The following is a 26,029-nucleotide window of genomic DNA, read 5'->3' on the forward strand; positions in this document are numbered from 1 at the left end:
CCTACTGAGCGTATATTTTCAATCCTCTCATCTACTCCTAGTGAGCTGCTGTCAACCCTCCAGACATCCCATCCAAATGATTGCTATCCTACTGACACTTGCCAATTCCAAGTCACACAATTACTTTGATATCAGTGACTGTTAATCAAAGCAGAGTATTTTCTGCATAACCTTCTTTAATCCATGATCTTAAAAATATAATGTTGGTAGATATTAAAGACATTTTCCAGAAATGTAAGTCAAGGAATTGAGTTTTTTTTAAAGTAACTTTATTTATGATCTTGCAGAAGGAGATGAACCACATAGGAATCAAAGCTAAGAATCTTAATCCAGGGCTGCCACTGGAGTTATTTGCTTCCCTCTGCATTCAGCTCAATGTAACCCATGCTTTCCCTATCCCTTTTTGTGGTTTCTTCCTCTGCAGGTAAATTCTACTTTCTTCCTTTTAGAAAATTAAGATAGAAATGTCTGCTAAAACTTTATAGGATTCTGTAGAATTTTTCTAGAAATAAATGGATTTCTATTTAGGAAAAAAGACAGAAAAAAAGCCTTCCCTTTTTCCATTTTGGCCATGTTCCAAGCAATCTGATGAGTCTCTTTACAACTGGATCAAAACGAAAAACCCCACAAACCCTATATTACAAAGGGAGTAATTTTTTCCAGCTTTTATTGTCACACTCCTCCTTCTTCAAAGCATTTCTTTCTCTTTGTTCAGAAAAGCTATTGCTCCCAACAGTCAAAAAAGTAGCCATCAGTTGTATTAATAATAAAAGCTATTATCCAGCTTGATTGTATTTAGGGGAGGAAGTAGATTTTCCCATTTGTTCTTTCTGATGGGTATAAAAGGTCAATACTGTGGTTTATCAATACCTTCACTGGCTCTCTGACAGAAAAGCAATACAGAAGCACTTCTATTTAGTACAAAAGAATGAATTCTGCTGAGGTACATTGTCTACGTTCCCCCACATAGGAAAGATGCTCTCTTCTCTTGATATTAGTATCATTTTACTTACCAGTGCTTCTGTGGCAGGCACATTTGTTTCCGTTACAGACCATAGGCTATCTGTTTGATTTAGTGCCTGATCCAAAGAAGTGCTGAGAGCTTAATTCTTATTATTCTGAATTCAGATTTGAACCTTTATTCTTAGCATAAATGCTGTGGGGATTCTTTCATGATAGACGGAGTGTGTCTTCAGTCTTATTTTTTAGATAAAAAGTAAGGCAGTCTCCTACAAGGCCAAAAGCAAGACTGATCTGCACAGTTCTGGTAGGGTTGGCATGTCTTGTATTTTACTGTGACATCTCAAATCCAAAGTCATACCCATTAGGTAATGACCTCCAAGCAAAGCCTTGGAAGAGCCGAGTACTTGTATGAGCCCCTACCAGCAACAGCAGAGTAGAAGGAAGCTGGGTCTCTTCTTGATTACTTGGGAATAAAGCCTATTGCCAAGAACTATTATAATATTGTACTAAATAACAGTGGTAAACTGAAAAGAAAAAAAAAAATCTTCCTTCCCCTGCAAACTGCTGATAGGCAACATTTCAACACAGTGCATAAGCAAAACCAACAGCACCTTAGTAAGAGGATGGGAGTTAAATCTGTGATAGCCTGGGGTCCTGGACAAAACTACAAAAAGGAAAACAAAACAAATCAAGCTCTAAGCCTGACACTACACCCACCTCTTTTATGCCCCTTACCTCTGCCAGTTTCAACTGGAGAACATACTTTTGTTCCAATCTTTGATTTGCACAGTGCTGTGTGCTTTTGTTAGCACAACCAGCTCCAGAAATGACTGCATTTCATTGTCAGGGACAGCAATGACCATGGATTTCTTCTATTTCAGAAGGATGTTGTGGGGAAATTGGTGTTTTTAAAGACGCCTTTGAATCTGTGAAAAGCCCAAAACATAATACTGCTTTACTGTAAAAATTTCAGAGCCTTTTACAATAACCGTAATGTAAGTAAAATGCCAGATAGCCAAATCACTGTCCAGTGCAGTCACCTCATTTAGTGGTGATACATGTTATGGAAGATGCAACTCACTGCAGGTTAACGTATCACATTCAGAATGTAGAGAAAAACAATTGGAAATAAATCTTAAAAGAAGAGAGCATAAATGTAGGTTTTCTAATTCACTCCAAAATCCAATAATACCCAGAATCAATGGTCATCAAAGCATACGAGAGCCCCACAGACACACTGTCATTCAGGCCAATAATAATGACAACTGACTCCCAGATTTCTCTGAGGTGCAAACTGTTCCTGTTATAGTTTTGACAGTGTGTGTGTTGCCTAACTGCCCAGAGCTCTGAGATTAGAGCAGAAATACAAGTAGAAACAGTGCTGTAGAAGATGATAAATATGTCCTTCTCAGCTGAGAATTTAGACAGCCTGTAGCTTTTTTGAAGGTGGGAGGAAGCATAAAATGTTATAACGTCACACATCAATACTGTCAAAAGAAAAAAAAAAAAGAAAAAGAAACCAAACCTTCGAAAAGAGATGTAAAAAGTGTGTAATTACATATAATCATGTTCCTATACTTTTAGAGAAAGTAGGCAAATAAACACACTACAAGATAAACACATAAGTTGTTCAATCTCATGGGGAAAGAGGTAATGGCTCCAACAGGAAAAAAAATAGCTATAGTAAAGTTATATATAAAAATATATTGTAATTTCTTTAGTATCTATCTTAATACTACATTAGAAAAGTATGTGATTAAGAGTCAAAAAATATTAAAACATTCTCAGTTACATGGATGTGGCAATGTAGTCTGCAGCCACTATTTCTCGAATCTCACTACATAAGTTTACACCTTAGAGACCATCTCTTTTACCACTTCCATAGCAGCAACTACAATGAAAGGAGACACACCAGCTAAACCCAGGGTTAAGGGTTTTGTACAGGATTTGTAAGACTAAGGCTGTATTCTCAGCCCAGTTACAGGCTGTTCATAACCTTGGTTAAATCAGTCCAGGCAAGACCACAAAACAGACCTCAGTGCAAGATGTTCTTTAGAGTTCAAGCCCCTTCTCTGCCTGAGGACATATCAGCCTTGCTTCTCTCTAGGCTTAGTCTCTCCCTGGTCTACAATACGCAATGGAAACACAGATATTCGTAGTAGCTCTAGACCTACACAGAGACTCTGCACTCGCAATAGGCTGCGTGTGATTAACAAACCCTGCAGGGTCACGGTGCTGCATGATTAAATACAGTGAGTAAAGTGCCTGCTCAGGGATCACAGTACAGACATGCACATGCCTTCCCTTAAAGTTGTAATGCAAAATAAAGCAGTTTCTACAGAACAGACTGAAAGAAGTATATTTCCTATCAGGTAATCAAAGCAGCTCCCCACTTAAACCAAGATCCACATCGCCCCAAGGCGGGTACCAGATCTCCCTATACGGTGTAGGGCAGGGTTCTTGTATTTCCTCTTACTACACGGGAGGTTCCAAGTTTGAGGCATACAGTTACAGTGGTAGCAAGAACTATACAAATACCTCACAGAGGATTTGGGTAGACCAGCTCCAAATTTGGGACCACTGTCTCCAAGGCAGTTTTGATATTTTCAAATGGTCAACTAAAGTAAGTGGCTGAACACCAATATAGGATTGATGGTAACAGCCACACACAAACTGACACTTTGTTTTCTCTTCTATCATGTCAAGTTAACTACCAAAGCAGTAATCAAGCCTATATTTCTACATACATAAGAACTCCCACTGACATAAATATGAGTTTAGGGTGAGCTAGACATACATAAAAGTCATTCCTACTAATAGGCACATTTTGAGCTGTCAGCAGTGATTTGAGTATAACGCTAAGTAGTGTGGAGAGACAGCCGTAATCATTCCATATTAATTCAACTTACAAGAAGATGAAAGTCAGGGGACAAAAAGCAAAGCACAACTAAAGCCAGTACTTGTCAGATGGAAAAGGACAAAAGCAGTTGGAAAATAATTTTATTTTTCAGACTTCTAAGAAAATTTACAAACAGTGGTGGTGTAAAAAAAAAAAAAAAAAGACACCCTATAAAAAAGGTTGACATAATTTCTCCAACTATAGCATCAAATGAAGTTACAGAGCAACAAGCGTACAGTGAAATTCTATTCATCAAATTAGTATTAGCTAATTTTTGAAAATGTAGTAAGTATAATGATAAACCTCTACAGCTTACTCAGAAATCATATAACAATCCAACATTCTGAGCTTAAAAAATACTTACAATACACAAAGAATTAATCTCTGCAATCATCTATAGCACTGAAATCACCTAGGCAAAAATTACATAGCAAAGGCACACCTTGTGAATTTGTAAAGAAGGGCATCTTGAGCACACTACAATAATGTTAATATAACAGAAAGCAAAACACCCTGCATGCTTGCTTATTAATCCCCAATGTCTAATATGAAATACCATATAGAAATAATAGAAGCAATATTTAGTGACTTTCTTCATGCTGGTTCTATTCTTCATCCAGAGTGAAACAGCAAGGCTTCCTTGCCCTATTTTCTGTTTGAACCTTGGCACTTTCCCAGGGTATGTTCTCCCTATGTTCATCATCATCATCCTTGTCATTAGTGGAGCAGGTGGTTCTTAACCAAGTCAATCCCAATCACGAATGCCACCATGCCTTCCACATATGCATGTCTTCATCCTGCAACCTGTCCCCACCTCTTCACATGCTGAACTCCAACACACACAGACAGCATGCCCAAAATCTAACCTTCATTTGCCAAAGTTTACATACAGGGCAGAAAACAAACCAATGCTTATATCCTTTATTACTGCTGTAGACTTTACTCAGATCACTCACTTTAAATAGTAGGCATTTAAAAACCATCAACACAATTTAATTAACAGCTTAACTTGAAATTGCAAAGGAACTCCAAACACTGGCACACCAAAGCCTTGTGGTGAATTTGAACAAACATGAAAACCTGGTGTCTTCATTAATCTATAAATCAACTCCTCCTGGACCTAACTGCATCTTAAACATATTCTGTTCAGAGCACAAGGAATAAGAATTATTTTTTAGTTAGAGCGTACAGATTGGTGCTTTCACTGTATTCTTCATGAGAAAAGCCAAATATGGTATCCATTAAATACTGCTGAAATAACTCATCTTGACAGCTCAGGACAATGTATCAAAAGGTTATTTTTTCCTTCAAAAGTAAAAACAAACCCATGAATCATTCCATTTAATGAGGCTTCTTTCCCAACTGCTTACAAATGGCTAGGGAAAAAAGGATAAGCATATGTGCACATCTCATGCTAAAACAAGAGTTAGTAAGAGGGTTGCACCACTGTTTCTCTCAATAAATTTGTTGCAATATTGACAATTCTTGAAATTCTCACCAACTAAAATTATTAGGGCAACTAGAAACACCATGAAACTTGACAGCACCTTACCATAAAAGATGTGGTGTGCATGTTGTTGGGGTCAATAGGCATTTAAAGAAGTGACATAATTTAGCCTTTAATGGCTCTGAAGATACACAGTGGTAATTAAATACTTACTCTCAGATTTCTGTCTGCCACAGATATCCAGGGTAAACTTTGATAACTTCATGTCTAAACTGACAATTCAGATCACTCAGAAACATTTAGACCATGTGAGCTAGTTGTACCTTAATTATTTCTTTCCTTGCTACCTATAACAAAACCACCTTGGAGCTTTATGATCACACAGCAGATCCCTTCTAGAAATCAGTCTTACACACTTTCCCCAACTCCTCTCTAACTACAGGCAGCAGACACAGGAAGCCAGCAGCAGATACACTGCTGTGCATCCTGCTGCCTGCACTGCAGAAAGAAGTAGGAGGCTGACTCTTGGGCCCTTGCATCCAGCCAAGCTTTCAGAATTAGGCTAGCGGGCTAGTGAGGGCCTTTGGTGGAGATGGCTGGCAAGGATGGTCTTGCAAGAACACTGAACCTAACGATCAGTGTAGACACAACCTTATAAGGCCTGTCACACCAGTGTCTCCCTACCTGCCAAATGCTGCAAGTCCATGACAAAGTCCAAAGTGCTGTTACGGAGGCTATACAAGTGTCTCAGGCAGACAGCATTTTCTAGTTTTCAGATACGTGAAGACAGTCAGTGATGCAAATGCATGAAACACCTCATGAGAAGAAAATAACCCCTCAAATTTATAATATCTGAATTTTTCTTTCATCATTTACTATACACTCAAGCCCTTTACATCGCAGTGATTTATGTAATCTCACATGCTCAATTAAAATGTACACACTTGAACTGGCAGTATTTAATTCCTCAAACAAAACTCTCTCTCACTGAATCCCTACTTCACACATTCCTTAATTTGAGCACTCCCTTCGTTTCAACAGCTCACCAGCACAAGCAGCTTTACCTGCATCTAGTTTAGCAAACACATTCACAAAAAATGTCTTCTCCATAATGGATAAACACAGATACATTTTCTTCATGCAATGTACAATTAATGTATAAAGCTTACTGTTATAAAAAGCCAAGAATTTAGCAGGTTCAAAAGAATTTATGAGAAAATCTAAGTCATAGTCATAGTAACAGGTATTAGCAAATGTGTTTAGAAAGGCATATGAATCTCCATACGTTAGGTTTTAAGTCTATATGTGACTGGTGACCAAAATAATTTTTCCTCCAAATACACTGTCTTAGTACTAGACCACTAATGAGTTTTTGTATACCTCCTCTAAAGTATCTGTCATTGGCCAGTTACAATACAGGATTAGTTGATATACTACGATTGCTATGGATAGCCAATTTGACTTGTCTCTTTCCCCATTGAGAAATTTTGCTAATCTGGCAAAGTTTCCTGTGCAAGACATACTCAAATTACAATGATAAAGAAAAGAAAAACATCAATAAAATAAAAATATGTACTGTGGTCACCGTAAGAACAACACATATTATTTGACCTCTCTTCTTTCATCTTTTGAAATGTCAGCAGCAAGACAGCTCCATGTCCTTCATGCTAAATTACTATTGTATGATTAATTCAGCCCTCTCAGTGCCTGTAAAACTTCTATCTCTGTCACTGTAAACCACTCACACCCAAAGCCAAAACTGGCCAATTTAAGAGCAATAACTGATGGCCTATATTGTTCAGTATTTTCTTGATCAGACACAGATTTTGAGGAAATGGAGTGCTAAGCCTCTCAATTTGAGCATAAACACCACCAAAGTTATTACCTCTTCAAATTATAAAGGAAACAATAGCACTTATGACCTGCAACTTAAGTAATTTTAAATTAATCATGCTATATTAAGGCTTGTTAGCATCTGCTCAGTGTTAGGTATTTACCTTCAGTCCACCACAGATTGGACAAGCTGAAAAAAGAGCTCTTGTCATCCCAAGGTGGGGGCTACATGTGTCATAGGGGTCAGCTGAGGCCCCACTAGGTGCTGACAACTCACTACTTTTGGAGTCTGACACCTGTCCTTGTGGTTTTGAGTCTGACCACCTCGAAACAAAATCCACATATGTCTCATCACTTGAGTCCTTGCTGCTTTCTGCAAGTAAGGATGAAGGCCTCGCTCTGTCCTGGCTGTGCTCAGGTACCCTCCGTGCTTCCAAGTGTGGTAGTAGCAGTTTTGGGTCAGTCGTACCTTGAGGTGACAGGGCCTGGTCCTTGGGTAGCGTGGAATCTGCACTCTTTGGTTGCACATCTTTAGATGCTGCCTGTAATAAACTCCTGGGTATATCATAAATATGTCTGAGAGAGCTGGGAACCTGATACTCCGATCCTGCACCTCTCTGGGCCTCACTGTGAGGACAAGTACATAAATTCTGATCCGAAGGAAAGTTCAATGGCAAGCTTAGCAATGATCCAAACTCATCACCATGGCAAATGTCCAAGCTCCCAGCATAGGAAGAGAAGCTTCCAGAGTAAGAAGAGTGACTACCAGTAGCTATTCCACTGTCGGAAGAACTCTGACGACCTATTTCCTGTAGCTGTCTGGATCGGAGGGGCTTGGGAGGTGGTTTAGTGGTGCCACGTGCCCCTTCTGGTAGGGTCTTTTCTTCCCCAAGATGAATACCCTTTGCAGCTGCCAGTCCGTGACTCTCTTGAGAAGTGCTGGCTGAAGATTGTTCAGGCCAAATTGTCAATCTGCTCCCAACACTAACATCCGAGTGGCTAGTATCAGAAGACGAGCTTGAAAGACTTCTATCATCTCCTAGAAAAGAAGAAAACATATCAACCTAAGTTTAAAACACAATCAACAGACTGAAGCATGGCAAGTATGTACAAACAGAAAGGACCCTGAGATTCCATCTGCTTTTGTAAGCAGAACATCTGTCAGAATGCCAGAATCCCTGCAATAATTCCTATCCCCGTAGGAAAAATAAAATGCAAATAGTATGTTACCTTGCCATAACCCTACCACATTGTGAAACATAATGCATTCAAGGCTAAATTTTTAGGTTTTGCACCAACCATATTTTACTTCCATACAGTTAATTGGTTTTATTTTAGATATTCCTATCTTATATGACAGTGTGTAGTCACAAAGTCCCATGCTCAAAATAGCTGAGGATGCTCTGAAGAAAACCTTGTTACCATAACCCAAAGCCATACAAGATATTTCCATGTACCTATTTTATCTGAACCAACCAAATGATAACATTATTTGTATTTTTTTCTCCATTTAAATCTTATCTGAATTACATCAAAGTGAATGTTAAAGAGACCACAAAAATTAAATCAAACTTAAGACTGTCCTGCTCTCTCCTGTGAGTTCTCCTACACTGTACTTCTCCATAATTGGTATTGGGACCAGTGCTGTTGAGCATCTTTGTTGGCAACATGGACAGTGGAATTGAGTGCACCCTCTATAAGTTCACCAACAACACTGAGGTGTGCAATGCAGTGACACGCTGGAGGGAAGGGATGTCGTCCAGAGGGACCTGGACAGACTTGAGAGATGGGCCCATGCAAACCTTACGAAGTTCAGCAAGGCCAGGTGCAAGGTCCTGCACATGGGTGGGGGCAATCCCAAGCACCAATACAGGCTGGGTGAGGAGTGGATTGAGAGCAGCCCTGTGGAGGAGGACTTGGGGGTGTTGGTGGATGGAAAACTGACTGTGAGCCAGCAATGTGCGCTCGCAGCCCAGAAAGCCAACCGTGTCCTGGGCTGCATCCAGAGGAGTGTCGCCAGCAGGTGAGGGAGGGGATTCTCCTCCTCTGCTCCACTCTTACAAGGACACCCCCACTGCAGTGCTGTGTCCAGCTCTGGGGCCCCCAACATCAGAAGGACACGGACCTGCTCGAGCAGGTCCAAAGGAGGCCACAAAGATAGTCAGGGGGTTGGAGCACCTCCCCTGTGAGGCCAGGCTGAGAGAGTTGGGGTTGTTCAGCCTGGAGAAGAGAAGGCTCCGGGGAGACCTTATAGTGGCCTTCCAGTACTGAAAGGGGGCTACGGGAAAGGTGGGGAGGGACTCTTGATCAGATGGCGTAGGGATAGGATGAGGTTTAAACTGAAAGAGCGTAGATTTAGGTTAGATGTAAGGAAGAAACTCTTCCCTGTGCAGCGGGTGAGGCACTGGCACAGGTTGCCCAGAGCAGCTGTGGCTGCCCCCTCCCTGGAAGGGTTCAAGGCCAGGTTGGACGGGGCTGGGAGCACCCTGGTCTGGTGGAAGGTGTCCCTGCTCATGGCAGGGGGGTGGGAACTAGGTGATCTTTAAGGTCCCTTCCAAACCTAAACCATTCTATGATTCTATAATAATAACCATACCAAAATGCAACCATACATCACTGTAACAAACAAAAATGAGACTATTAAAAAATGTTTACATATCTATACACAAAAAGATCTTCTATGATTAATTTATGCACATTTTGCAGGAATTTTTTTTTCTTACTGATACTTGCAAGAAGGACACTTTTGCAGGTAACTACTGTTATCCAAGACAGAATACGGAAGAAAAAAATTAAACATTGGTATGAAAGGGCATAAGGACAAAATGCAAACATCACAGAAATATATAACAAAAATAAACAAAAACCCCACTTTCTTGTAGCAACATGCACAGTCCGCAATATTATTTTCTTTCTTCTTAATAAAAACAATGTGAAAACAAAGGCTGACAGAAAGATCATTTTTTAGGTATTAATTTTCATTAATTTCGTTAATTTTAAACCTTGAACAGTAACTTGCCAGATGAAAGGGGTAGGGTCCACTGCAAATTGTGACCTGAGCCTCTGGTGTTACTAAGCTATTTCTATTCTCATTTGTTGAGGGAAAAGTTTAGAACTTTCTGCTCTTCGTGGAGTAATTCTTGATATATACTATCACAGAATAGCAATGTTTATCCTGTGAAATCTAATTATTCCTTTTCCCCCACTATCCATTGCATGACACTGGCTTGTGACCCCTGTATAAGCGTAACTCCTGAGTTTAAATTATACAGCTGTCTAAATGGAAGGCACGAATTACAAAAATATTAGTATAGTTCTCAGCAACATGCCCAGAAGAAGAAATACACTTGTTAAATAAAAGTTATTCTGCATACAAAAACATCTATTTTTATTTAAAAAAATAGATTGTTGAACTTATTTGAAATCACTTCTCCTAGACAAATATATTAGGCACTTTAGAACTCTGGAAGGGAAGTCCTCCCACAGCCTTGAAGAAAATGTTCTAACTATGTAGAGCTACCTATTCTCCAAGGCAGTGGCAGAACCTAAATCTCCAGATTCAGGCAAATGTTCTCCCACCAAATCCACAGGGACAGTCTTGTTGTTATAATATTTCCCATAAACACAAATATTTAATTTTCCTATGAAAAATACAAAGAACAGAATATGAAAATCTTACTCCAGGATTCCTCATTCTCTGAAAATTATAACATTCTTAGGAGAATAAGGTCATAAATTCAAGTAGTCTCAAGCAGAGAATGTATACAAAGTTGGGCTCTGTTTTCTAACCAGAGTGACTGGATAAAAGAAGGCATGCTTCTCTATCAAGTCTCTTTGTTTTCCGTCAATCTAGCCAAGTCTAGTAGTTATATGCTAAGAAAAACTTCAGGAAGTCTCAGTGGAATTTAATCACAAACCACATTACTCAGTAGTGTCAAGACTAAAGTAGCCATAGACATGTACAGAAGCACATAACTGAGCTCCTGAGGATCTTTACAGGGTCATTTTTAGGCCTGTAGGCTTTAAAGTCAAGAGCAAAGCAGATGTTTTGAGGATTTAACTTCTGCTATTAAAGAATTCAAATGACATTTCAGAGCATAGGCCCTTTTACAAATTCAGTGCTAGACACCAATTCTAGTCTGATACACAACTCCAGAAGGGACATGCACAGATAACACCACAAAGAGCATGGATAATAACACTTAGAACCAAAGCACAGGAGTCCTAGGTTTTCCTGCAAAAATCTGCTGTAAGCCTCATGTGTGAACTATACAAGTCAGTCCTTTGCTCTGTTGAAAAACTCCAATCTACATCAACGGACTTCAGACAATGCTGTTCTTTAACAGCCCCGCAAGCAAGAGCATCCAAATCAAATATCTTGACCATTTCTCTATTATTTTTCTTCAAAGCTCAGCATCTTATATTTATATACATATGCTCATTTTTAAAGCCTATGAAGGAAGGAACACCATTTATTTTTATTTAATTAAAGATATTTCTTACCTCCACTGCCCTGGCGACTTGTATGGGACAGCAAGCTCAAGCGCTTTTCTAATTGCAAAGCTTCATGAGCCAATCTTTCTTCTGAATAGGCTGGATTTGTACTTGGATCTTTAAAAAGAAACAGAAAATAAGTAAGTAAAAAAGAAGAAACATGGAAAATATATAAAAATAAGGAAAGAAAAAAAATACATATTCTTCTGTTAGATAAGAATGTTAGATATTCATGTGTTCTTATGTTTGATCTTGTACTACAGGAGGGGAAAATGATGACTGAAAAATGTATGGGACAATCTGCCTTTAGGCACATCCTAGAGGAGCGATACATATTAAGTTATAATTTTAGTTATCAAAGGCCTTCAGAGATTATACCCAATATCTGTAAGAGTTACCACCAGGGACAGAACCCCAAAGAGCACAGCACTATAGGCAACAGCTACAGAGGTAATTAGCATCAAGCAGGTCTAGAGGAGCTGAAAACTGATGTGACCTGTAAACTGTGTCCTGATTTCACCGAACTCTGGAAATTTTATCAAGAATGACCAAATTTTTCATCCTACAAATTTACAAACCTGTATCATAAACTCATAGTCATGGTGATTAAACTTTCTGATACCTCCAATCCAGATCACCTATTTGCAAAGACATTGCTTTCAAGTTTGATATTCAGAAGGCCATTAAATTCAAAAATCAGAGATTAAATAAGCAACCTAGTGGGTCTCTGTCTTCATGTTTAATACAAGACAAGTTAGAATGGTAAAAACCATTCCTAAAATGTACTATCAGGGATTTTCCCCATACATTTTACTGAGTTTGTCATTCCAGCTGAAATAACTTCACCAAGGAAGGCTCATTCTATTCCAATAGAAAGACCAAAAGCTATACAGCATGTGGAAGAACTTTTATCAGTAAAGCAGGCCAGTTTCCTATAAACCATTTTGTTTCCAGCCAGGCACAACAATAAAATCAGATGTTGGAAGTAATCATAACCATTATCCCAACAGAAATCTTACAGATTTCTTTAAACAGCACTGACAAGTGTGTCATGTTTAGCAGTTGCAACGGATATGGTCTGCTAACTTGTTCATCATCAGAAGTTTCAGTAGCTCTTATTACTTACATAGGGAAAGTAATTAATGACAGATAAAACAGATTAGCTCCCTCACAGCCACTGCTCTTGTGTATCTGATCAGCTGGGTAGTAGTAGCACACCATAAAAATATTTAATCATTTAATCATTTAATAATAAGAAGAAAAGGATGAAAATGGCTACACACTGCTGTGGTTGAGTCAGTAAGATAAACAGTTGAAATTATGTAAGAAAAGTTTAATTTTCATCCAGTTTTTTCAGTTTTAAAGGAGGTGGGTTTGATGTTGTCAACACAACAGTCAAAGCAAGCTCACAATCAGGGGAAGGAGCATTGCCAGGTGAGCTGAAGTCCCATGGGAGTCCCTATATTATTAACTACCTGAGAAACAAGCTGCCACATCTCTCCTCCCTAACCGTATTCACTTTCTGATCTGGCCTGGATAGATCCGAATGTGTCAAAGGAACAGAAGTGACAATGCTGAACTTACTTTCCCATATAGAGGGGGTTTCCATCTTTAGCAATCTGCAATCTGGATGAGATTTGCAGAACAAGTCAGACACACGCACACAGTCCTATAACAACATATGTTGGAAATCAAAGATGCTCTAACAGGGACAAGGCAACAATGCCTGTGACCAACAGGGTCTGTGACCTCTGTGTCTCCCAGCTCAAACAGTGCTTGATGTCAGTGTCTGACACTTTCCAAACTTGACTTTAAGAACAGAAAATAAGACTGTTTGACCTGGATAATTTTGTTAGGTCTCCATTCCTATTTTCCCTGCAATACAACTCATATTAAGCATTGACTAGTTCAAACCTGTACAACTGCTTACTGAAACGAAACCCCCAAAGCTTCCATATGGACCTCTGCCAAAGGAAAATAGAAGATTAGGCCACCAGCACTTATGGTGCAACCCAGACAGGTCTATGCAAGGATCTGCTCAGTGGCATACAGCATTACAGGCTGCTTCTTGAATCTATTTTTTAGTGTCCTCTGATCCAGTTACTCTGCTGTACCTAGTTAAATACCCTTATGTCCAACAAGGTTCAACAAAAATGTTCTACAAGCACTCTGAATATAAAGTTGGCATAACAGATCAACAAATTAGTCAAACCAAGATGCAACAGACACTAACGCTTCCCACAGCAAAGAACTGTCAGTAGGAAAGATCCTCTCACTTTCTTTAGAATATTATTTATATAGAGAGAGAGATTTTCAGAATGTTACTAGGGCACATACACAACTATTAGTTTTTTAGTAACTGATATCCCTCTTACAGACAGCAAAAGATATAATTAAAAAAAAAAAAAGGTCAAACAACCGATCTTGCACAAATGGCCTATAAAAAAAATACAAGATAGGGAGGTAGGAGAGAAGTTGAAGCAAATCACTAAGTTTGCATTTCATATGTTCAGTTGCTTCTAGAAGCCAAATTCCCTATCAGCTACACAGCTATGGAACACAAGAGGTTTAACCCAACAACATGAAATCTTTAGACATACTGTCTGTTCAACAGGACTTGTAATTTTTTGGTTAAACTTCTCCTTAAGGATTGCCTATGTATAAAAGATGTGTATAAAACTGGGTTCATAGTTATGTGCTGTGACCTCTCATTGCCTATTTTTGTGGAAGATTGATTAGAAGAACCCTTTCTCAGCAAGTAGTACAAAATACCTAGAGAAACAGCTTCAAAACCTGCCAAACAGATATAGACTTTAAGTCTTAGGCAGATATTGAAAATAATTGTTCACCAGTCTTACTGAAGTCTTTGTCTACATTTAATCTTCTCGGATAATAAGCAAGACTTCTATAGAAAACACACACAATATTATTCCCCAGAAGCAGCAGATTCTTATACCAGTATATTAGTTACAGACTATCAAGCACTGATCAGGAGGATTTGCTACAAGATCACGCTAAGGACTGAAGTAACTGGCAGCCACCTTTTAGAGACCAGTCTTTACTGGAAGACATAACCTATGACCTCCAGTCATATGAGTGTAAAAATACAGCCTAAAAAATTATAAAAACAAGGGGTTTTTTGACAGTAGAGTTGGATTTCTTGGCATCATCCTACACATTGTGCATGCACAGTACAAAGCCTCTAAATAACTGGATAGCAATTTGCCTTATCGCTAACTCAGGAGGACAGAAGCAGCATGACCGGTAGTGAGACAGCTGTCCAAGGAAGTTCAGACAGCTTCTGCCCACACAACATCCCACAGTAGCTCCAACAATTCTAAGAGCAATTACTACCTTCATTTCCCAAACTGTTAACAAATGTATTCTATCACGTGACTTACTCCCATGGAATCTAGGCAGTTAGATTCACCCAGGTCCTTCAATTAAGAAAGTGTTTTATCATGTTACAAACAGAAACACATCCCCTGCTATGAAGAAAAATCTTTCGCGCAAGGCAATCATTGAAATCTTCTTGAACACCACTTTGGGGCAAAGGGGAAGGATTACATCAAAATTGGCTAGACTGAAAATGCCTCTGATGGAGATTTTATTTTTATATTACGTTGGTGGATATTCATTAAAGCCACATCAGCTGCTCATCGTGGGAGATTTTGAATACTTTGGTAACATACGAGTAAAGTGTCACAGTAATTCAAAGCTTCAGAGCTGTTCAGTAAGCACCTGTCAGGAAAAAATTTATTGTATCAAGTTAAGTCAGCAGCTACCTACGATACGCTTGATTATATGCATCTTTAAAATGCAACACAGGTTAATTACTTCATTAAACAACGTTAAATAAGTTAGGCTGAATATCCCTCTTTTCTTTCTTCCTTTGTAACTGTAGGCACATTTGCAAATCAGGCCTGGACCCTCACCTTCATGCTAACATCTCCACACCTTCTAAGATGCCTGAAGGAATGAAAAGATGTCCTAAAAGTTTGAGGAGAATCCACTTGGTACAGATACTGCAGAAGGCAGCCACAGAGCTGTCTTGCAATGGCCAAAGGTGTATCAAGCTTCAACAAAAAGAAAGAGTATCAGATAGATCCTCAGCAAGCAGCACTGCACACACTCCAGTCAGTCACAAAGCAGCCTGAAAAAGCTTCCAAAATTAAAAGAGAGCATCAAAACTATCAACATTACACTTGGGGTCTTTCCAGCCTGCAGAACTAGACTGTCCCGTAGCCTTAGCCAGATTTAGAGAGCACTGATCTGCCCAGTGATCAAAGATATCACTGATTGGCTGTTGGGCCTTTGCTGTGTTCATGTTTGGCATTCAAGATGAATCTTGGTAGTGAAAAGAAGGAATTCAATGCACATCTGATCAACAAACATTTCTCAAATAATATGCATGCAAATTCAGTATAGATTACAAACCATGCAATCAGTGATTCATTACTACGTCAATACCTAAACTTCTGTCAAGACAAGAACATAAAACTCTCTGGTCTTTTTTCTAAATATTTTCTCAAGAAAAAAAAAAAAAAAAGACTATACAAGTAGCCAATTACAGCTATTATCTTCCAACTAGTAGCTGGGGAAAACAAGCCATCCAAAGACATCCTGTCACTCATCTGAGTCCTTTATTTAAAACGCTATGCTACCTTTGCATTCGTACTCAACACCATATGTCTCAGGTTTGAGACCTGATCATGCAGCTTTTAACAAATCAAAACCTCCAATCTGCTAATAGAGCTACCAATAAGGATATTTTGGTACAATCTTGCAAAATTAATAGACTCCCAAAATTAAAAAAAAAGTACTACAAAATAGTAAACTGTAAAACATCTTAATGTTCTTTCCCTTTTCCATTTTATTTTGGATTCATATTTGGATTATAATAGATTATTATAATCATGAAAATATTCATATTCAGTTGATACCCATTTCCAAAAAGTCACAGAATATTTCAGGTTGGAAGGGATCTCAGGAGTTCTCTAGTCTAACCTGCTGCTAAAAGCAAGTCAGATGTAAGAGATTAGACCAGATTTTGATACCTTGCAATGGCCTGTTCATTTTATGAGTTCCACTGCACAGCATTTTCATTACCTATTTTATAGATGACATAATAAAATACATACAGTAATCACGTATCTATATTATAACAAGACAAAGCATTTAAGGAAGTAAGGTGTATTTTTTAAAACTACAATCCTGAGAAGAAGATGTGAATGTTGTACTTGAGCAAATATCCGTTGTACATGCAGTTTCCAAACTCCTTTGGATACTGGGCGTTTTAAATTTGTTTAAAGAATTGCCACAGCAAGCAAAAGTAAGGAAACTGGTCATTTTCCGGTCCTCTTCAAACCAGTCTCTATTATTTCCTATTAATTTTGTGCTAATACTTAAATATTTCAGCACACCATTTAACCATATGGTTGAGTTGTTTGTACATGAAGCCACTGGCTTCATTCATTACCCCGTTTTCAAAGACAGACTAAGCAGATGTTGACTGCACAACGTCTCTAGATTTTATTTGTGCTGTGGGCATTGGTGTCTGAGAATACTGCCAGTGTCACATTTTTTCACCACATTACATTCTTTCCTCTGTACAGCTGCCTTTTTTATATTTTCCTTTCTTGAAAATACCCAAGAGTTATTCAAGCATATTTTATGTTTAAGTTGGAAAGGTACAGGCAACAGCAAGAAGCCAAAATCAAACAGCAAACTGGAGAGAGGGCTGCTCCCTATATAAGCTTTTAAATTACACAAAATCAGAACATTGCATCTATAAAGCACAGTTGAGGCTGTGTAGCATTCTGCACTGCAGTAAATATGAATAACATCGACTAGATGTTCCTTGGTAGAATCCCCAGTCTGTAAGTTTTGATCTATTTAATAACTAACCCTTTCAAAAATTTGGGTGAATTTCAATACTCTTGTTCAGATATAGTATGCAGCTGGTAGAGACTTAACCTTTTCAAGCAATACAGTACATTCTGTGTAACAGCATACTTGATAAGGAAAATCAGTTTATGGATGAATCGCTAGTATTGTACATGTGCATGTGCCTTTAACAGGTCTGTACAAACTTCTGCATGTGATAATAAATGAAAGAGAACATAGAAAATAAAAACTTTCTATGATGGGACATACACATATAGGGTGACAACATACTAGAAGAGACAAGGGTAAAGATACAGGGAAATGTAAGTTAGAGGGGTCAAAGTGGCTTGAAACAGACTGCAGAGGACTCTGCAAGAACATGAGCAGTTCCTTACAGAGCACTGCTCCTGTCCAGGGAAACAAGGTGAAATTGAGTGGCTGAGTATATCTTCACCTCATTTTAGTGGCAAGTCCATTAAGCACCCAAGACAAATTAAAAGACCTGAGGAAAGAGGTCTTCCCTTACGATAATCACAGAATTATCCCAAAGACATTCCATCCACTTCCTGTACTTCAGTGAGGTCAGAGCTCTTGAAGGAGGGAAGGGAATGTGCTATGTGGCTATGTATAACAACCCACAAATGCCAGAATTGATAACTAAGATGCGAAAGCAGACTTACTTCTACATGCATCTAAAAAAAAGATTTTCAAAGAATGTGTCACCTAAAATTAAAATTAAAAAAATAATAATTAAAAGGAAAAAGACAACACAATAGTTGCTTATAGGCTTAATTTTTGTGGACATAAATTTCTGTTAAATAAAAGATTTAGGAGTTGCATATGTTTAATACAGTTTTAAATATGCAGAAAAATATGCGTTCAATAGCAAAGTATTAAGTATCAGCAGTTGTTTGGGTTTCTGTTGGTTTTTTGTTGTTTGCTTTTTTTTAACACTCCACTTAGTTCAACACAAATTCAGATCATCATACAAGAAGAATGAGGTTTTATTGCCTGCTGTTCTGTGTTATTATTTTATTTACTTTGGTGTTACAACTATGGGAAAGACACAAACTGAGCCTTGTGTCTACTGCATTTACCTTAACTAACTTTCCATAATATATTTCCACAGATCTAATCTTTTCCATCACATATCCCTCCTGCAATTATCTTAATCTTATGACAGCAATAAAATCCTGTCAAACACTTATTAACTGCCTAGGACTTAAACAGAAACTAACTATTTTCCACAAATCCCACCTCATCCTTCACCATTCTTGCAGCCTATTCCCACTATATCCCAGTCAAGTCACAGGTATTTTTCTGCAATTTCATTTCCAAACCCTTAACCTGTTTGACACAATCTTTCTGGCTCAATATTATATTTCTTCATCTGCTAAAGTCAAAAGGCAACAGGGCTTACTATGATGCCAACTGATTTCCTCTCTGAACATTACAGTGCATGCAACATTTACCATGAAATAGGAAAAGGAAATTAATCCTTGCACATCAGAAAAGAAGCTTAAGCTGCACAACTGAAATGCGATGTGGTGGCCTGACAAAGTTTTCTAAGGTTGGCAAGACTTAGTTCTAAGTGTTTTGGATGAGCTCAAAATGCCCCAGAAGTTAATTTTCCATTAAACTATCAAAATAGTAATGTAGACATGGATCCAAGTTGAACTGTGTAAATTTAAAACTAAAGGTTAGGGTTCCTTTCAATTTGAATTGCCAAATTTTCATGCTGTTAAATAAGAGAAGGCTAAAGTTAGCAATATCACCAGAAATATGAATGAGCCAGAGCAGCAGGGGGAAATCGGGTACATTCAACTGATAAATCTGTATTGTGACATTTCAGAATGAAAACCACTTTGCACTTTCCACACCCTTAGTGTCTGCAAGCTGTTCTTACAATCACAGCAGTAAGTGCTAGACATGGCAAGTTCCTACTTTGCTCAGTTACTCTATGCTTCCTATATTAACCTGGTAGGACTGGACGCAAACCAAAAGGGCCTTTCGTCGGGGAGATGCCACGGACGATACAGTCGAACAGAAAGCTGATCTGCTCTCCTTCATCACAAGAAAGGAAAAAAACACCAGCCCCTGTAAGAAAGCACAGCATAAACATGTGGGTTTCACCTGGATACATTGGAAATACGTTTAGCTTAAGTTACTTATAATATAGCAATCAAAAGAGTATTAAGTGCAAGCCACAAAAAGAAATCAACAAGACATTCTCTCCAGAGAAAAGAAATAAAAAGAAAAAAAATCAGGTCAGCACACACACTATATCACAAACATACACAAATTCAATAGCTAACTAATCATTTATGCTAATTTTCTGAGATTCGGGCACTTAGAGCAATGCCAAAATACAAGCCATATTCTCAACAGCTGTCTGGGTCTTTTATTTTTATTTACACCTAAAATTTTGTAGATCAAATCCTATCTATACAAGTGTCAGGGATACTTAAAGTGCCTTCATCAAAATTAACCAGGTTAATTCTATGTTTACCCACATTTAACCAAGAGCAGCTTTTTATATCTCAATTAATTAGAATTTGGTTATACTGCTGGATTATAATATAAATTTTCCTAGACTAAGTCCTATGTGTCTATTATTAACAGAATGTAACACAACTCCATAGGTTGTCATCAGATCTTTACCCTTTGCTCTATTCTGATATTTTGCTTTCCATTCATTAAGAATAGCCCCAAGCAAAATTAGAATGAGAATCACTAAATAAACAAATAAGTTCCAAGCTGCATGATATATGACTGCATAGACAATATACAAGGCTAGAAGTGCAGCACAGAACATTTTATTTGAGAATTGTCAGTACAAATATTACATCAGGAAAAAAAACAAAACAAAAAAAAAAAAGATCTTAAAACGCCCCAATAACCAGTGACTTCAGGAAAAAAAATACAATGACCAGACACAAAAGAAAATCAAATTAGTATACAGGCCTTGAAGAAGTGCTGTCAGTTCACCAGAGCCAAGCACACTAGAAAACCACAATATCAAATCTTAGACCTGCAGTAGGATACTGCATATTACTTTCCTAGGGAATTGGGCCTCTAATCTGGACATGTTTAACTTCTGTATGTCCCTAGCCAATTCAGAGTTGCACACATGTTTTTGCCAATTTCACTCAAAGCAGCAGAGCTAGTTTGACCAGAATGCCTGCATCCCTATCACTTTCCACACATATGCCATCATATCCAACAGGATATTCACATTTCACTTAAGCAATAGATACACTTTTGACTCTTGACAAAGGGCTATGGGATCCAAAGGGGATAATAAAGAGTGGACCACAAACCAAATTAACTATTTTAGTAAATTAGATATAGCCAGCAAGCAGTAAACTAACCACACTAGGAAAAGCATATTCTGGACCACACTCTTTTGTCATTCTCAGTTTAAGTCACATCTAAGTCTCTGCCTACTTTGCTTAAATCTATTCAAGACAACATTGTTAGTAGCGTCTTCGTAACTTGATTTTTCACATTTGTTCCTCTTCAGATTTTACTGATCGAAACTCGTTCAGCCAAAGAAACAGAAATCCTGTTCCTGCTAGTTTATTTCATTTGGTGAACTGCTATAAATTCAACTGGAATTAGAATTCACTCACTGGTAGAAGTTAAATTTATACTTAAGGGCTGGCCTGCCAATCATTTCCAGACTATATGGTCTCAAATATATTACTTGAGATTCAGGATAGACAAGTATTAAAACACTAAGCTATGTTTAAGCAACTGAGAAAATGAACACACACAAGCTCATGAAATGTAAACCAGAGTAAAGCCTACTTAACTCTGCACTTCTGTGGTATTGTTTTCTATTATTGTTTTTAAAAACAAGTTTGTCCCACATTTCTTCATAGCACATATACACACCCAGTCTTCAGGATCAAAGTCCATCTAGGAGATTACAACACTAATCACACAGTCTGACAGGTATAAAAGTGTCTGGTGGTGATTCACTCACAGTCTTGTGTTATTTCCCCTCCCCAAGAGATGCCAAAGAGTCAGAGAACACTGTATTAGAAATAGCTGGGTGCCAAATATGTATTCAGGAATTATTTGAAATTCAGCTCTTCCTCTGAGCTGCCTTCTCCTCCCCCCACAGGGTAGAGGGAGTCTAGGGAAATCAGTTTGCCTAATCTTAGATGGTATGAGCCTTCCCCCATAAATCACACTGACACCAGGAGCCATGCCTTGCTTGAGGGAGCGGGGCAGCATAAGGCTTTGCTGGACTCTGAACATATGACCTTCCCATCCCACGTACAACAAGCAAGCAGGATATAGAGACAACACAAGAGAGGAAATTCATATCTCAAGCATTGTGATATACTATGTGACTTGGTAATTTATACTATGTGACTTGGTAATTCAGCAGAATCCTATACATCTATGTTGCCATTCAGGAAAAGAAGATTCCTCAAATATATCTGTACATAAAAAGTACATCTGGACCACTTTGTTCTTTTATCACTATTGTAGAGCCTCTTAGGAGTTAAAGACTCCTGACAAGCCTTTGACTTTAACAGAAACCAAAAAGTGAATGTGTGCGTGTGAGCTGGCCACTTAACTCGAAGAATGATTTCTACATAGAACTATCACACATTTGGAAATCCTGAAAACAAGTGTGACAACCTTTATATAACTAGTGCAAATGCAGTATGCACATGTGCACATGAATACAAATCCAATATATACATATGCATAAAATATTTCTTTGTAGATTCTATTATGCACATCACCGCCATAATTGCTGATCAACTCCCACAGGAGACATTTTCTTTCTTGTCTAGATAGGTGGAACTAGATTGCAAGGGAAGGAACAAGGGAAGGAAGGCTGTGTGTCCTTGCAAAAGACATCAGGGGAGATGAATGAATAGGTTAAAACTTAACTAAGTTATGTTTTAAAAGCATACATAAAAGCCAGCAATTATATTCCTTTTCTGATTTTTTGAGAAAGCTGAGAAATTCACTACTAGAAATTACACATCTCAGTCATGTGTTGGAACAGATCTGGTGCAGAAGCATTTGGAAGCCAAGGAATATGTGGTATGCATCACTGTAATACCACGCAGCTGTTTACTAGATTGAAGAGCTCACTCACTCACTCTCTCCATGGGGTAAGACTTGCACAAGGCTGAAACACTAAGCCAGTCCTCTGTGGCAGTTAGCAGTAAAGCACTGTACAGTCTTCCAAACGTTCAAGAGAAGTTGTCAATTTCATAAAACTTCCAAGTACTATTAAATCTTGCTAATGTTTGATTTTAATTCATCATATTAAAAAAGCAAACCCATGGGAAAACACACCCCCCAAATGCACAACCACCAAAACTTGCTTAAATCTCTGTACTGTGTGTGAAAGCAAGGAGGAAGAATCAGTCCCTTCTCATGAATTATTACTCCTAACAAGTGCCATACAATGCTAGAGCCTTAAGTCTTTTAGCTACAGGACAGGTACAAACCACAGCAGTTCAGTTCATGCCAATCATCATGTTGTCCAACCGGTATGCTACAACCCTGACCTTGAGCAACTCCCTTTAGAAGGTACCTCAGGCTGCAGGGCTCATGCTGCTCTCCTCTCTGGTGAAAATGACCACGGATATTCCTATTATTGCCAACTAAGACATGGACATGACTACTAAAAAGAAGGTAAGAATGTTTGTTGTCTGTAGTAGGCCTAAGTAGGAGAGAACAACAGAACAATATCTGCACATAAGCAGAAGTTTTAATCTACACAAGCCAGAATCTTTCAAGAAATTCCAGATATTGCCCAGTTCAGCCACCTAACTCTACTGCTTCTATTTTTCAAATAAATTCCCATTTGTTATAGGGCTCCTCCTCTCCTCCTTTGGCCCTTCTAGATATGCTGGTAGCCACTTCCACTATTTCCGAATGATTTTTAAGAGCCACTTGCAGAAGTCTTAGAAAGAAAGAAGCACCTAATTTCATCAAAACAATCATAGAAATACTCCTGCTCATCCTGCAACTAACACCAGTGGTATCATTTGTTCTTTCAAAGGGCACCAAGGTTCCTACAAGTTCCTCTCTTCTAGGAGACACTGTTAGAAAACATGAGGCAGCTTTGTTCTAGGCTCTGGAAGCTAATCCTGAAGTACTTGAACATTGGAAAGCCTGAATTCTCACAGCATTAACATGCCCTTTTATTACCCTACTTGAATTCTTTCACACTGACCTCCAAGTCAAGATCGTCGCAGCAACTGGTCATTTTAATCAGTGCACACTAACTGAGCTAGCATCTTAGAAAAGTGAGAAGCTCCTTTTCTCCAGCCTGTTCCCCTAAGTAAACCTCTCAATTGACTATTAGGCCCAGATGTATGCTTTTTGCAATTGGTACGTGTGATTGAGCTTCATCAATAGAGAGACTTGGTGGCACCAAATTTTGCCCCGGAGATTAACTTATTTGCAGCTGTCAGAAGCAGAAGAAAGGATTTCTGATCTCTAGCAGTACAATTGTGATGTTAAGAGCAAGAGCAGGTCAAAGTGTAAAAGCTCTTTTTCCTATTTAAGAATAAACTGGTGTTAACCACCTTAAAAATGCACCTAGACATAATGTTTGAAATCTCTGCATTACCTCAGGTCATCTCCCTCTACCTGGATTGAGCACCAAAGCCTTCAGAGTTGAACAAAACCTGTACTGAGCAGCTAATTCAAAAACATAATTAAGTGTTTTATATTCATGAAAAATTTTGTGAGGAAGCAAGGAACAGAAAGTTAAAATAGATTCCTATCTTTTTAGATCTCAATTTTACTACAAAAATACCCAAAAATAAGCTCTGCTTCTGTTTGGGGCTTCAGGGTTTTTTTATGGAGAGGAAATGCCATCAAACTACAAGATCGTCAGTTCCTTTTAGTAAGGTATTTACCACAGTGGTATTTAAAACTTAAATTCACTAATCCTCTGCATTCAGAGCTTCATAGGAAGAATGTGAGCAAAGATACGGTTTAACCTACAGGAAAGTAACATTAATAATAGAGTCTGCATAATATTATATGATATTTCTGTGACAGGGTAATGGAGAGTGCTTTCATTTAAGAATTAAAATCAACTTCTCTAATAACATATCAGGTTTTTTTCCCGAACACTAGTTTGTCCTATTCCTCAAGAATTTCAAAGGAATGAGGTAAAAGAGTCAAGTTATTTGAAGAAAGATGGTCTTTCCCTTTATCAACACTCTTCTGTCAAGAATAACCAGAGTTATATTTTTATTTTGGTCTTATTTATAAAAAGCATTTTCTTCTAGTGGCAGTATTAAATCAAATATTTAGACTAAACACATATTTAAATGTTGTTTTGCTTGCAGATATGTCTAAGTGCTCAGTTAAGGGCATCAGCTCCTTTAACAAGATAAACTTGAACTCAATATGGAAAGAGTTTCCAACCATGGCAGGCTATTTTGTACCAAAATGAATATGATGTTCTTCCCTTTGAATGCACACATGCAGGGGAAGAGGCAAAAACACCCTGTCATGGCAACTGAAGGTTCTCAGCTATCAAGACAGACATAGCTTAAAGGAAAAAAAAAAAAAAAAAAAAAAAAAAACAAAACACATTCATATAATTTTCAACAATGTAGTGAGCCCCTTCAAATGTACTTTTTAATTTTGGTTGCCTGTAACCAAGAAAAAAAAAAATTAATTCGTTCTTAAAAAACAGGTACATAGTAGAGCTACTGATGACCTCCTGTATCTTACTGGGAAGATAAACAGCTGAGCTTGTTTAACATAACAAAAGTGACAGAGAGGATAAATAAATGTTTTATAAATATTTAGGGAGATAAGCATCGTGGAGAGAGAGAACATTACACTAAAGGACAACGTTGATACAACAATCTAGAATAAAGAACATATAAATTTAGTTTGGAAATTTTAAAAATATCATAGATATAAAAGGATCTACAAAACTCAAGACTGCATTTTAAGCCTAATTCACACTTTGATTGATTTTAAAAGATTAGAGAGTCATGACAACACCAATGGTCAAAACAGTGTTGGACTTTCAGAAACAGCTGACAGTCATTTAGAAGTCAGATTCTTTACTTGTGTATACCTCACCATAGCTTCAAAGACCACTTTATAATTAATGGCATATCAAGAAATACAGAATATCTTCCTAGAACCAGAAAAGTTCCCCTTGAAAGATAAGGGATCATATTTGTTCCTTTTTACACTGGTATCATTTTGCACAAGAAATCAGTGTAAGCTTAAGGGGGAAAACAAAACAAAACACAACACAACAACCACCAATCATAACATAGGTAATTAAGGTGCTTTAAGCTCCATCACCTAGAGTTTCACATTTGTATTATCATTGACATTTCATACTACATGTTCCTTATGCATCTGGCACCCTGGCCTATGGACTGAACCATTTGGGTTCTCTGCAATCTGGAGGTAAGATACAGCAATACTTAGTAAGCCCCAATCAGTTTAAATTCTTGGAGCACAGCAAGCTCATCAAATCTAGA

The 26,029-nt window shown here is 38.0% G+C and overlaps 1 protein-coding gene across 2 annotated transcripts in view; it reads right to left on the reverse strand.

Annotated features, from left to right (window-relative positions):
* The window catches only part of DOK7 (docking protein 7), a 70,936-nt gene that overhangs the window by 31,616 nt on the left and 13,291 nt on the right, over nt 1-26,029 (reverse strand). For both annotated transcript variants that reach the window (XM_032987435.1, XM_032987434.1), the window contains exons 5-7: nt 19,500-19,619; nt 11,646-11,753; nt 7,307-8,181 (exon numbers count right to left, since the gene is read on the reverse strand). In XM_032987435.1, coding sequence (XP_032843326.1) covers nt 7,307-8,181; nt 11,646-11,753; nt 19,500-19,619 — 1,103 coding nt within the window. The remainder of the gene's footprint in view (nt 1-7,306; nt 8,182-11,645; nt 11,754-19,499; nt 19,620-26,029) is intronic.

This window comes from Tyto alba, unplaced genomic scaffold (genome assembly GCF_018691265.1).
Source record: "Tyto alba isolate M040663 unplaced genomic scaffold, T.alba_DEE_v4.0 Super-Scaffold_6, whole genome shotgun sequence".
Lineage (NCBI taxonomy): Eukaryota > Metazoa > Chordata > Aves > Strigiformes > Tytonidae > Tyto > Tyto alba.